The 12,011-nt window shown below is 32.5% G+C and overlaps 4 protein-coding genes across 9 annotated transcripts in view; 2 read left to right on the forward strand and 2 right to left on the reverse strand.

The window, feature by feature from the left end:
• The window catches only part of LOC132912723 (proteasome subunit alpha type-7-1), a 1,547-nt gene extending 1,224 nt beyond the window's left edge, over positions 1–323 (reverse strand). Inside the window, exon 1 of the mRNA XM_060970410.1 lies at positions 77–323. Coding sequence (XP_060826393.1) covers positions 77–178 — 102 coding nt within the window. The 5' untranslated portion in view covers positions 179–323. The remainder of the gene's footprint in view (positions 1–76) is intronic.
• Positions 1–12,011, forward strand: part of LOC132912710 (suppressor of hairless protein) — a 26,959-nt gene that overhangs the window by 8,691 nt on the left and 6,257 nt on the right. The gene's annotated exons all lie outside the window — the stretch shown is intronic.
• LOC132912706 (glutathione hydrolase 1 proenzyme-like) lies at positions 1,664–6,732 on the forward strand. Of its 3 annotated transcripts, none has more exons than XM_060970371.1 (11): positions 1,664–1,842; positions 3,329–3,482; positions 3,676–3,800; positions 3,893–4,032; positions 4,116–4,348; positions 4,430–4,590; positions 4,668–4,888; positions 5,165–5,360; positions 5,472–5,637; positions 5,713–5,859; positions 5,935–6,732. In XM_060970371.1, exons 3-11 carry the CDS (start codon positions 3,724–3,726, stop codon positions 6,121–6,123), a joined length of 1,530 nt encoding a protein of 509 aa, XP_060826354.1. In that variant the 5' UTR covers positions 1,664–1,842; positions 3,329–3,482; positions 3,676–3,723; the 3' UTR covers positions 6,124–6,732. The 3 variants fall into 3 exon arrangements, with proteins under 3 accessions (XP_060826354.1, XP_060826353.1, XP_060826355.1); XM_060970370.1 differs by lacking the exon at positions 1,664–1,842 and adding an exon at positions 2,105–2,217; XM_060970372.1 differs by lacking the exons at positions 1,664–1,842; positions 3,329–3,482 and adding an exon at positions 2,193–2,217.
• On the reverse strand, positions 5,546–12,006 carry LOC132912695 (DNA excision repair protein ERCC-5 homolog). 4 transcript variants are annotated; one of them, XM_060970351.1, is made up of 10 exons: positions 11,861–12,004; positions 10,901–11,008; positions 10,615–10,790; positions 9,899–10,330; positions 9,608–9,824; positions 8,315–9,537; positions 8,123–8,221; positions 7,831–8,044; positions 7,519–7,755; positions 5,546–7,451 (listed from the first exon to the last, which is right to left on the reverse strand). In XM_060970351.1, the coding sequence occupies exons 2-10, from the start codon at positions 10,986–10,988 to the stop codon at positions 6,808–6,810; spliced, it is 3,330 nt and encodes a 1,109-aa protein (XP_060826334.1). In that variant the 5' UTR covers positions 10,989–11,008; positions 11,861–12,004; the 3' UTR covers positions 5,546–6,807. The 4 variants fall into 4 exon arrangements, with proteins under 4 accessions (XP_060826334.1, XP_060826330.1, XP_060826332.1 ...); XM_060970347.1 differs by having other exon boundaries at positions 7,519–8,044; positions 11,861–12,006; XM_060970349.1 differs by lacking the exon at positions 11,861–12,004 and adding an exon at positions 11,267–11,375 and having other exon boundaries at positions 7,519–8,044.

Raw genomic sequence — 12,011 nt, forward strand, 5'->3', positions numbered from 1 at the left:
TAATGCAAAAAATATACAAAAGTTGAACAATTTAACCACAAACACAAAAGAGGTTAGACAAAATATATCACCGTACCGCAGAAGAACCTTTTCTCACGGCTTCTTGTGCATATTCCACTTGTAGCAAATGCCCATCTGGTGAAAATACCGTGATAGCTCTATCGTACCTTGCTGTCATTGTTTCAAACTTTTTAAAATTGCACCTCACTTACTTCGTCCACGAAATGACTTCGCCGTTTTTCGAACTGATCGCTACATTCGCTACTCATTCAGAGGCTTGATTCCATTTCTTACCGATAGAGGGTAATACAGCGGGACGTATTTCTTTCGACAATAGGAATAACGGGTTGGAACTGGGCGGTTGCGGGGTTGAAGCCATTTCCGGGGAAAAGGGAACAACATCACGTGGTACTTTGGTGCCGTTTTGGCGATTGGTTATGATCACGCAAGCGCAATCTTATTCTTATCGAGTAAAAGTGAGTTAGGTGAATTGACATATTCATCTAATAATGTCATAACAGTTTGCCATATATGTGAAAAAACTATTAGAAATACGTTATGCAAAAGTAGCAGTACATATATGGGTAAGAAATTTCCAGTTACCGGCCTAACTAAATGAAGTTTTAAGCAATTTTATTGGGGGTGAATTATTTTCGAAGTTAGAAAGTCATATGTCTAAGTTAAGCACGTTTGACAGTGATATTTAGATTATATCGCAAAAGAAGCCATTAATATCTCAACGAATATACGATACATCAATGTAAGCGACGGATCAACGAGTATCAAGCGTCGTGTCAATAAATGTAATTGATGATAAAATTAATAAAAAAGAATTTTGTTTAAAAATTATTAACAATGCATCTTAATCTCCTTATGCTATTGATATTGACGATTCAATTTATATAGTTGCACAATTTATCGAAGTTTCGATATTTTGGTAATTAGATTAACATTTCACAATAAAATTTTTAATATTTCATTCTAAATCTGTAAGTAATATTTAATCGTACGGTGATAAGTTATATACTGTTGTAAAATTCGCTGAATCATGTTGAATATGAATCATAATGCTTATGTGGAGAAAAATGAAAGATAATCTTCTAGTTATCTCTATTTTTATATAATCTCATTAAATAATAAATTATTGAATTTATTGCGTAGTTATCTATGCCCGTGGTATATTCATTTATAGAATCCATTAACATTTCAGTACACTAATATATAAAAAGGACACTTTGTATCTATGTTTTACGGAAAATGTCCTATCGTATATGTATAATTGTAAACAAACTAAAGGTTTCATCTTGAAATTTCGCGCATTTATGCTAGAACCAATCAGCAATGCGGCACCAAAGTACCACATGATCGTGTTTCCCGCCCCCCTATTACAACTAACTTCACTCCCCTCGCCTAAAGTCTAAAGTAATGGTTTATGCTGCATTCCGTTATTGCTATGTCTATGATCTTTTTCTACCAGCTTTTTTATACATATATCAATAGTGACATAACACATTTGTATAACATATTGTTTGTTATTGCATGTTTTTACAAAAATGTAAGAAATAACTTACATTTGCTTTCAAGAGAGAAAGAAAAAATATTGTAGTCAATACATAACTGTTGCTCACTTAACACGTAAAATTACGACCCTTTCTTTTCATTAAAAACAACTTACGAAAAATAATATCATGTCGCGTTCTTGTAAAAACTGCCGGCCTTCCGTTTCTAGATTTTTAAAAACTTACGAAATGAGAAAAGTAGTATATGACTATGCATGTATCTACCGTTGTAATGAGTTGCATTCTTAGAAAACCATCATATGTTGGAGAACGAATAAAAAAGGTATGTATGCGGTATCGACAAAGATACAATAAATGAACCAAATTTTTTAAAAACAACACAAGTGTTCCAAAGGTAATGCAACAAATATTAAAGAAAGTTTTATAATATTGATTAATGAAACGTTTTGTCGCTTGACGTACTGTATATTAAAAAAGATATTAACAACTTTGGAGGCTTTTTAAGTAAAATAAATTTTTAAGATAGATTTTTAAGCAAAATAGTAGGATACTACTTTGCGAATGTATCGGTAGTAGTGGGGATGAATAAATAGAATCTGTATCATAGCTAGTACAAAAGGCGACGATCGGCTTGGTGAAACGTTCAGTCAAGGTTGAGAGCTCTCTTATACCGTGTTTGTTCACGTAATATGATTGGGTTGGTAAAATATTTTTTATCTTTTGCACTTCACTTATTATCCCTGTCTAACGATTTCTTTTTGGTAAAATCCTTTTTACGCAAATGTCCGTTAACTATTGTGCGAAATCAGTGTCCGAGTTTTAACATTTGTCCTCGATGAAAATTACTCGTGTACTTATGTATGTAGTCCTTAGATTGTTTCGAAAACATTTCGAATGTGTTTATCTTAAATGATTATATAGTGATGTTCTTTGCACATTACATGGTGTATGTGAGAATTAGTATGTAATACTGTATACAAGTTTTATGCAATGAATCTTAAAGATGAAGCAATTACGCGAAATATGTGAGTTTTACAGAATATTTACATTTCTTATCGAAGTTCTATCAGATACCATGCGGCCTTATTATATTTCGTTAATTTTTGAATGATTTTACATTTTCAAGCTTTGTTCCGTCATCGTTAAAATAGTTAAAGGAAACAAGTTACAATAATACTATATATATAATGTACATATTATATATATATATATACAGACGCAACCGTTACATACATGTATGTATGTATCAATAAGCTGAAATATGTGTGTACATTTTACTTCACGTGTACCATTAGTGATTCGCAATCGCACCTATAGTGTCTTTTTATTTTTATAGTATTAGTACACGTTCATTGGTAGTACATTCGATAATATGGAAAAATAAAATAAAATTTCTGATAATCGGATTTTACATTGTATTCCTTTTACTTTTGTTATTATCGAACAGATAACGCAAAATAATTAATAGCATTTGTTGATATTTAATGTAAAAAGGAAACATTCACAGATATTTTAATTCTCTTCACGAGGTTTGATATAATCACTCGATTACATATTTAAGTACGTAAAGATATTTCGATATTAGACTAATTTCATTTTGCTGATTGTATCGAAACGGTCGATATCAGCACTCGAAGTAATCGTGCATCCTTCTTCCGCATATCTGAAATAAGAGACAAACGCGATCTGTTTCTATTGAGATTCGAAAATAAAGACAAAATTACTAAAATCAATAAAGATGTTATCATCGAAATATTTTCTCTCCGAATTATTTTGGAAGATTAAGAAGACAATTCCTTTTCGTGCAGACTAAGCAGAAAGAGGGCTGTAATACTTGGGGTGAGCATCGCGGTAGTTCTAACTGTGATACTAACGATAATACTCGTTTTACTCATTGCTGGTACAGAAAATAAGAATTTAGAAAACGAAAGTGATACTTCGCATTTTGGAATATATAAAAAGGTAAAGTATGATGTAAGATAAACGAAATTACACTCGCTCGTTGATTTGTCAAACTTTTTTCATTTGCTTACTTATGAAAGTGTCGCTCGATTTATATACTTTCGTTCGGAGAAAGGAACGTCGATTATTACATTTACTATCGCGATCGAAGCGACTCTTACGTTGATCTGAACTCGTGTTTTATGTTTGCAAGGGTGCAGTATCTACGAACGGACAAGAATGCGCTCAGATAGGTGCCGGTATGTTGATGAGAGGTGGTTCGGCTGTCGATGCGGCTATAGCGTCCCTTTTGTGCGAGGGCGTTGCATCATTACATAGGTAAATTAAACTTGGATTATACATTACACGCCGCATGATCTTTAATCTTTGAACTTCCGTCTTATAACGTTGCATTCTTCGATGAATCGAAGCATGGGGCTCGGCGGTGGATTTTTAATGACCATTTGGGACTCTACTACCAAAACTGCCAATTATCTGGATGCGCGGGAAACTGCTCCATCTGACGCGTACGAGGATATGTTTCAAAGCAACCCTAATTTAGCGCTGTTTGGTAAGTCTGATCTCTTTATTACATATCGTTATTACTTGCAAACATAGTGTTGATATATTAATCTGATCGTGTAAACGAAAAAGGTGGATTAGCAATTGCTGTGCCGGGCGAACTACTCGGATATTGGGAAGCTCATCAAAAATACGGAAAATTGCCATGGTCCGATTTATTCGAGCCTACTATTTCTTTGTGCGCCACTGGATCTCGCGTAACTAAATACCTGGCCTCGTATTTGATCAGTAAAGAGCCGTTAATAAGAGCAGAAAAGTCTTTGGCGGAAATTCTCATAAATCCTATTACTAATTCAACATGGAAGGTGTCATAAATTGTCACGCTTGTTTTTCTTCCATAGTCTCCGATTAAAACATTGGTCGTCATAAAATTTCGCTTCTTTTAGGTAAATGATAGAATAAAGAGGCCGCGTTTGGCAGAGACGTTAAAGTTGATCGCAAGTCATGGACCCCATATATTTTATAACGGAACTATAGCCGATAGCCTAGTCGAAGAAATCAAAACTTTCAACGGTATTATCAAAAAAGAAGATTTGCAAAAGTACAGGTTTGTTTGGACCCTCGATGTACGTGCTTAGTGGAGAAAAATTGGCAATGAATTTGCGAATGATATACTTATTGTAGAGTAAGATGGATGAAACCGATAAAATCAACGATCGGGAATTTAACGATGTATACCGCACCACCACCGGGTTCAGGTGCGATCCTAACTTTTATTATGAACGTTCTTCACGGTATGGTTCCTCACCCCGACAACAGAATTATGTGGCAAACTATAGTCGAAACGTTTAAATGGGCTTACGCTAAAAGAAGCGAATTGGCTGATCCTGAATTCGTCGATATCAGTGAGTTGGCAGCTTACATTATCTAATTATCTGCCGCAATAATCATACGCAATGAAGAGTAATTGTATTTTATGATATGTCATCAGAACTTTATTTTAAATCATTTTAGATAAGAAGATGCGATAAGCGTAAATTTAGAATCGATTACCTCGGAATTAATAAACATATGATATTTGAAATGAGGAATTTTCATTGAAAAGTTTAAAATCTTATCATTAATATCTGATAACATTCTTATGTTTCACCTTTATTTTACATAAGCAATAATCCTTTCAGCTTCCGTGCTTGATAATCTGACATCCACCGACTATGCCAACAGTATTCGAAGTAAAATTACAATTAATAAAACAAGCAATGATCCGAAATATTATGGTGCTGTTATGACCACACCAGAGGATTCAGGGACATCTCACGTTTCTGTCTTAGCTCCAGACGGATCGGCTGTATCAGTCACATCCACGATAAATCAAGTGTATGTGGATTTTGTAAGCTTTCTACTTTTAAATGCAATTTTCAAAAGCACACCTACATCTATGAATAGGATAAAAGACATACCTTTTAATTCTATATATCAAATCGATAGCTTTGGCGCGATGAGACGTTCAAGATCGACTGGGATAATTTTTAACGATGAAATGGACGATTTTAGTTCTCCAAACATAACTAATGGTTTCGACTTACCACCTTCGCCAGCGAATTTCATTAGGCCTGGAAAAAGACCTATGAGTTCTATGAGTCCAACCATCGTTGTAAGTGTACTTTATGAATTAAGAGATAAATATCGAGTATTCTCATCTTATTGTTTGTCTTTCTTGTTCGTAAAGGTAGACAAGAATGGAGAAGTTCGTTTAGTAATTGGTGCTGCAGGCGGAACTAAAATCACCTCAGCAGTTGCAATAGCAATGGTATTAAATCTTTGGTCAGGGTATAACGTAAAACAAGCTATTGATACGCTTAGAATTCATCATCAGGTAAAGTTCAACGTCAATTTGTCATTCAATATTGCGCGTTTGCAATTATCAATAACGCTTTTTTTGAAACTGCAGCTCTTACCAATGACTGTACAAAATGAGAAAGGATTTTCTCCGGACGTGTTAAATTATTTATGGAACATTGGACACAATGTTTCAACTTACTCAGGAATTGGAAGTGCAATTACAGCTATATCCAAACAAAACGGAGAAATAATTGCTAGCTCAGACTTCCGCAGGGAAGGAAGAACTGCTGGTTTTTAAATGATTATTTGTGATGGAACATTCATTGATGAATAAGAACACACACACACACACACACACATGCCCACGCACTTACAGTAAGTTAGAGATAAGGAATAACAGCAAAATGTTTCAGTATGATTATATAGAGATATAAAGTATCGGTAAACTACATATGACGCAAAAATGTTTAATATTTGTGACGAAACATATTTTTTAATCGACCTTCTTAAGATTCTCAACAGATATAAGCATCAGATACATATATCATAAAAAATAACATAAATTTTATTAGATATTTGAAAATGTGGCGGCATTCGACAACAAATACCGCCACTAGACATTAACTAGAACCGGATGACGATAGCGCAGTGGTTAGCTCCTTACGTTAGGAACGTTCGGGATCCAGGTTCTCGAATCCCGGTGCCCCCGTAGTCCGATATTTTTCTTCCATGATACAATAATTAGAAAGTAAATACAATACTCTCAGCAGTGACATCTACAGCCAACTATCACGGACCTAGTCCGTCACAAAAATCACACGCGTACATTTAATGACGCCAATTTTTACATATTTTTAAAGAATGTAACAGGAACCGTATAAAATAATAATTTATTTTTAAAAATGTACATGCTTTCATTTAACTTTTAATAGAAATAATATTCTAAATTTATGTGTCGTTCATTAATTTACATTAAATAATACTACGAACTACCACTATCACTTTCTGAAAGTTCAGCTTCTTTCTTTACTTTTCTTACACAACGCCTTATCTTTTTCGTCTTATATAATCCTTGTTTCGATTTTCGAATTACTTCGATCGCGTGTAATCTTTTTTTTAAGGAATTTGCTTTATCACTTTCTCTTTGTGGTATGTATTCATCAACATTTTTCTCGTTACAAGCAGAAACAGTAAAAACTTTAGGTTTAGTATTATCAACTAAAGCTCGTTCGTTTTTCAACTCTTCTCTTTTTTTTCGATTTTCAACCAAAGATTTCTTTTTCTTTATTGATTGTTGCATGCTTTCTACACTTATGGAATCTTCCTTATTTTCATTGCTTAATTTTTGCACAGCCTTCTGAACTCGTTTACTTAAATTCATTTCAATTGATTTCGGAATAGTTTGTAATTTAAAATACGCATTTATTTTTTGTTGGCTTTGTTTTTCTTGCAATCTTTTCAATACCGGTTCGATAATTTTATTATATTTATTTTTATCCCAACCAAATTTTTGTTTTACGTAATCGGCTAGAAGTATAATATTAGGTTTACCCCACGTAAAAGTCTCTTTTGATTCATCCACTTTAGGCGAAAGATACGCTTGTACAACAGCTTGACTCGGGAAACCTGTACGTAAAACAACAATGTATCATATGAACTGTGTGTAACTATAAAGGATATCATATACTTGTACCTTTTTGAATTTGTAAATTCTGTAATTTGGTTCGCAAATTCGCTTTTCCAGGACCAGCGGTTTTACCATTTTCGATCCAAGAAGAAAAGTTTGTTAAACCTTGCAATAAATCGTCGCCGTCTGAAGGGAATGCTGCTAATATTTCTAACGCAGTAACAGGTCCAATACCAGTTAAACCTGTTGTATAATCGCTACCAACCAAGAGAGCAAGCCGTATCATTTCGTTTCGCGTTAATTCTAAGAAAGAGATAAATATTTTACAATTTGTACACGGATGCGTTTCTTTTTGTATTGAAAGTACAATAGGCTTACTGAAATAGTGTTGTATATCACAGGATCGAAATTCAAGAACCTTTTTATTGTTATCAAAAAAATTTTTGTAAACGCATTGTCCACCAAATAACCAAATATCTGAATCATCTGTAATCGTACCATCGATGAGATGAATTTGTTCCAAGTATGCGCATTGCGCCTCTGCTTCCATAGGTGCTATAACATATGGTATTCCAAATAATCGTAATAGTTCCTACAAATAAATAATTTCATTAATGTTATGTTAAATAAATAACAGTGTCAAGAATGTACTAAATTTACATCGTGATACCTGTGCTTCGATTCGTATTTGGTCAGAAATATCGATACCTTGTCTTTCTAATTTACCAATATTTGCCATTAGTTCTGTTTGTTTGTCCTCTAATTGTGTCTGCAATTATACTAAAATATACTAAATATTCCAAGATTATTTCCGTGTATCCATTACCCGTATGTGTATATCTAATCTGATGTATGTACGTACTTGCAATGACAACAATTCCTCTTCATTCATAGGTATAGGGCTTATTCTTTTTGTATCATCAGTCAGCATGTTAACATTTGTATTGTCTTTGATATTTGCAGCCTCTACATTATCCTTTACAGAATTGGTTAAATTTTCGATGCTATTTTCATCTTTCATTTGATTTTCTTCTAATGATACATTCTTGTTTAAAGTATTCGGATCGATATCGATAGTGGTCTGCACATTATGATTATCAATTTCTTTTAAATTAAGCAGTTGTTTATCTTTAATTTGATCTTTTCTTGAATCTACTGTTTCTTTGAAAGCGCGTTCGTTTCTTGGTATTTCTTGATCATAATGAAATATTTCCGCCGATTGTGTAGGATGTATATCTATATTGAACTCGCTATTGTGTGTTTCAAATACGTCGGCAAACATATCATCCACTACTTTTTCATCAGACCTAAATGTTATTTGAATACCTTGTGGAACATATTTATTAGTAGTAGTACCTATATCTGGTATCGGTACATCCTCTATTTCTATGAAATCGTCCGAGTCTGACAATGAGTCTGTTGAACTGACTGTTACTACATTTTTTGATTCAACTTGCTCTTTATCTGAAATGTTTGCCATTCTAGCAGGAGAGATATTAATGTTTGTCTCAGTGTTTGATTCAGCTAATTCCGGCTTCGATACATCGATTGATTTTATATTATTTGTATAATTATGTTTCGTATCTTCTTTGTCGTCCTCAGATATTGAAGACTGCTTCGTATTTAATGAATTATTTTTACTTTCACAAGGCTGTATTGTTTTGAATGAATCGATTTGTTGTGATATTCTTGACATCTTTTCGACATCTTTGTAAGTTTCTCTGTTATTTTGCTCAAGAAGGGTAAGGATCTGTTTTTCCGTTAATTCACTATATTCTAACATATACGTTAATGCAGGATTCGTAATATTTTGTTTGAAATATTTTTTTGGTAATACTCGCGACTCATTGGATTCTACTTCCGATTCTATATCGCTATCTGTTTCCCGCCTAAATTTAAAATTATTCACATCTGTTATATCAGTGTCACTGTAACAATCATCATCAAGTTCATATTCATTTATATCATCACAGATTTTTGTATCTTTACTGGATCCAGCAGTGGCTTCATCCATTCTATTTTCGTGCTGTATGCTCTCGCTATTTGAATTAACATCATCGTTGTCTTTTAGATATGCATTTTTATCTACAATATGAAGCATAAAGAATTAAGAAATGATCAGTTTCAGCTTGTATAGTAGAAGGCTGTTACGTACCACTAATATATATTAATCTAGTTGTATCGTCCGCAGCAATACGATAAGCATAATTTTGAACGTTCGTCGGTATTCCCTGTTCTTTTAATAATTTATCCAGCTCGTCCAACGTAAGCGTTTTTCCACCCATTTCTTTCTCTGCAGATTCTAAACTTTGTTGTACTAATCGACGTTTTAATAAACGTTTCATTTGGAAACCAGAAAATTCATTCGATTCCTAAATAAAAACATGTTTCAGATAAACGACAAAATTAATTGCTTATACATATAATCCTCAAAATGAGCATGTACTTCAGGCATTTCATGCAAACGGCCCCATGAACTTTGTTTTCTTGTTTCTTTGAGATCTGTTAGAATTTCATAACGCACATCAGCTGGTAAAGTTTTAAATTCTGCGCTAGTTACATCCACGCTATGAATATTGCCAATCCATTTTGTTTGCTTTCTTGGACTTGGTTCATCAGATGAATCAGAATTATAATCATCACTATGACTTGATTCTGCTTTACTAGTGCTTGGCATATTTGGCAATTTGTACATATCATTCACAGTTTGCTTATTTTGCAAATTTATAACTACTTCAGAAGAGCCATTCGTGGTATTTTGTTTCTCTGTATTAAGAACCGCCTTTATTGTAGAGTGCTTTATCAAATTATTTATTAATTCTGTCCTCATCTGTTGGGCTTTATTCTTGGCCATAGATTTCTGTTTCCTGCGTAAAGCCTGTGAACACAAAAGAATAAGAACCTCTTTTCTCACTACCTGGTTCCCACAGCAAACTAATTATGTACAGACAATATTATAATCAAGATAAAAGTACAGTTTCATTAAACATGCATGCAACGTACCTAATATTAGGATGTATAATAGTTTAGACAATTAGAAAGTTAAACGAAACCAGCTAAATTATATTATATAAAAATCTATAGTTGATATTTTAGTTATAAAGTACACATTCTTAAAGTTTATACTTTAAAAAATGAAAGTGTAATAAAAAATATATTTACAATTGTGTTCTTCTTAAGCATTGGCACACCTCCATCAAAAACGAAAACTGGTTTAATTTTATAATACAATAGTTTGCATATTCTATGAAATAAGCCAATAAGATGAGCATTAGGTTTAGGATTACCAAAGCGGTCCTGATACCCTTGTAGCACTTGATGTATCCAGATTGATATATCTAAAAAATCACAAAATTTTGTTGTTTATATGAAGATAATTGATTTGCAGATAAATTTATGTGTAATTATTAACATAATAAATGCACAAATACAAATTTTTAGGATGTACCAATAGCTAAGACCTTTCCTTCTAATGTTTCCAGGGGTACTTGTTTTCCTGTTGCATCAAGTAAACGCCAAAGACCATAAACACCCATTATTACAATTTAACAAGTCTCTAAAAAGTAATACATTTAATGACTTTAATAGATACCTTTTACTACAATGCATCATAATATATTTTATAATTTACCATGCAAACTTGTATGTATATTGAAAGATATAATAAAAGCATAAGGACTAAATATATTTTTAACAATTTATAACCTAAACTCTAAATACGTTATGAAAATATAGAATGAGAAAAAATAACGTGAAAATATTTATTATTTGTAAAAAATAAATTTCCGTGCGTATATTTTACATACACACGTACATATGTGTAATTATATTAATGTTAAAACATTAAATTATATGTTTTTGATATGATATTAGTATCTTAACGCGCAAAACTTATTCTTACAGACACCGCACTGGTGTCAGCTGATTACAAAAACAATGTGTTTATATATTCTTACACATTAGACGCGCATTTAGATCGTATGGTGTAATATGTTTAAAAAAAATAAGCAGAGATTGTAAGAATTGTATATTTTAATTATATTATTATCGTGAGAAAATTGGTAATTCACCAGATTTTCTGAATATCATAAATGGTATTTTATTTTCATCGTATTATTATGTGTTTACCAACTCCTTACATTCATGCTTTAAAGATAAAAGATGTAATCTTGCCGAATTATTTGTTCATATATTAAAATTATGAAATTTGCTCATACAAGTTTTATGCATAAAATAGGAAATATTGTATTAATATAGACATATTATAGTTTTGAAATATGTAAGTTTAATAACAAAATAAAGTTTTTCATTGAGAAAAATGGCAAACTTTTCGAAAAATGTTTATGTATACACAGAAAATAAGTAAATCATGTTTGTAATACGTAAAAACTAATCTTGTGTAACGTACGTTTTCATCGATAACGTTTACCGGTCTAAAATTCATGTAAATTTTTTAGCCGTCCAAGAACTCGACTTTCGATGGAATAGAAGGTGAGCTTATATAGAACGTTAATTTGTCTATCCACGCGCACTCGTCCTATATTACGCAGTACCAGGCT

Source organism: Bombus pascuorum, chromosome 12, assembly GCF_905332965.1.
Source record: "Bombus pascuorum chromosome 12, iyBomPasc1.1, whole genome shotgun sequence".
NCBI lineage: Eukaryota > Metazoa > Arthropoda > Insecta > Hymenoptera > Apidae > Bombus > Bombus pascuorum.

Coding starts and splice junctions, on each gene's coding strand:
- LOC132912695 (XM_060970347.1), bottom strand. CDS start 10,988: ATGGGTGTTTATGGTCTTTGGCGTTTACTTGATGCAACAGGAAAACAA. Junction 9,825..9,898: donor GTTTGCATGAAATGCCTGAA/GTACATGCTCAT, acceptor GTTTTTATTTAG/GAATCGAATGAATTTTCTGG. Junction 9,538..9,607: donor TAGATTAATATATATTAGTG/GTACGTAACAGC, acceptor TTCATATTGTAG/ATAAAAATGCATATCTAAAA.
- LOC132912706 (XM_060970370.1), top strand. Junction 4,591..4,667: donor GAAGATTTGCAAAAGTACAG/GTTTGTTTGGAC, acceptor TACTTATTGTAG/AGTAAGATGGATGAAACCGA. Junction 4,889..5,164: donor TCCTGAATTCGTCGATATCA/GTGAGTTGGCAG, acceptor TAATCCTTTCAG/CTTCCGTGCTTGATAATCTG.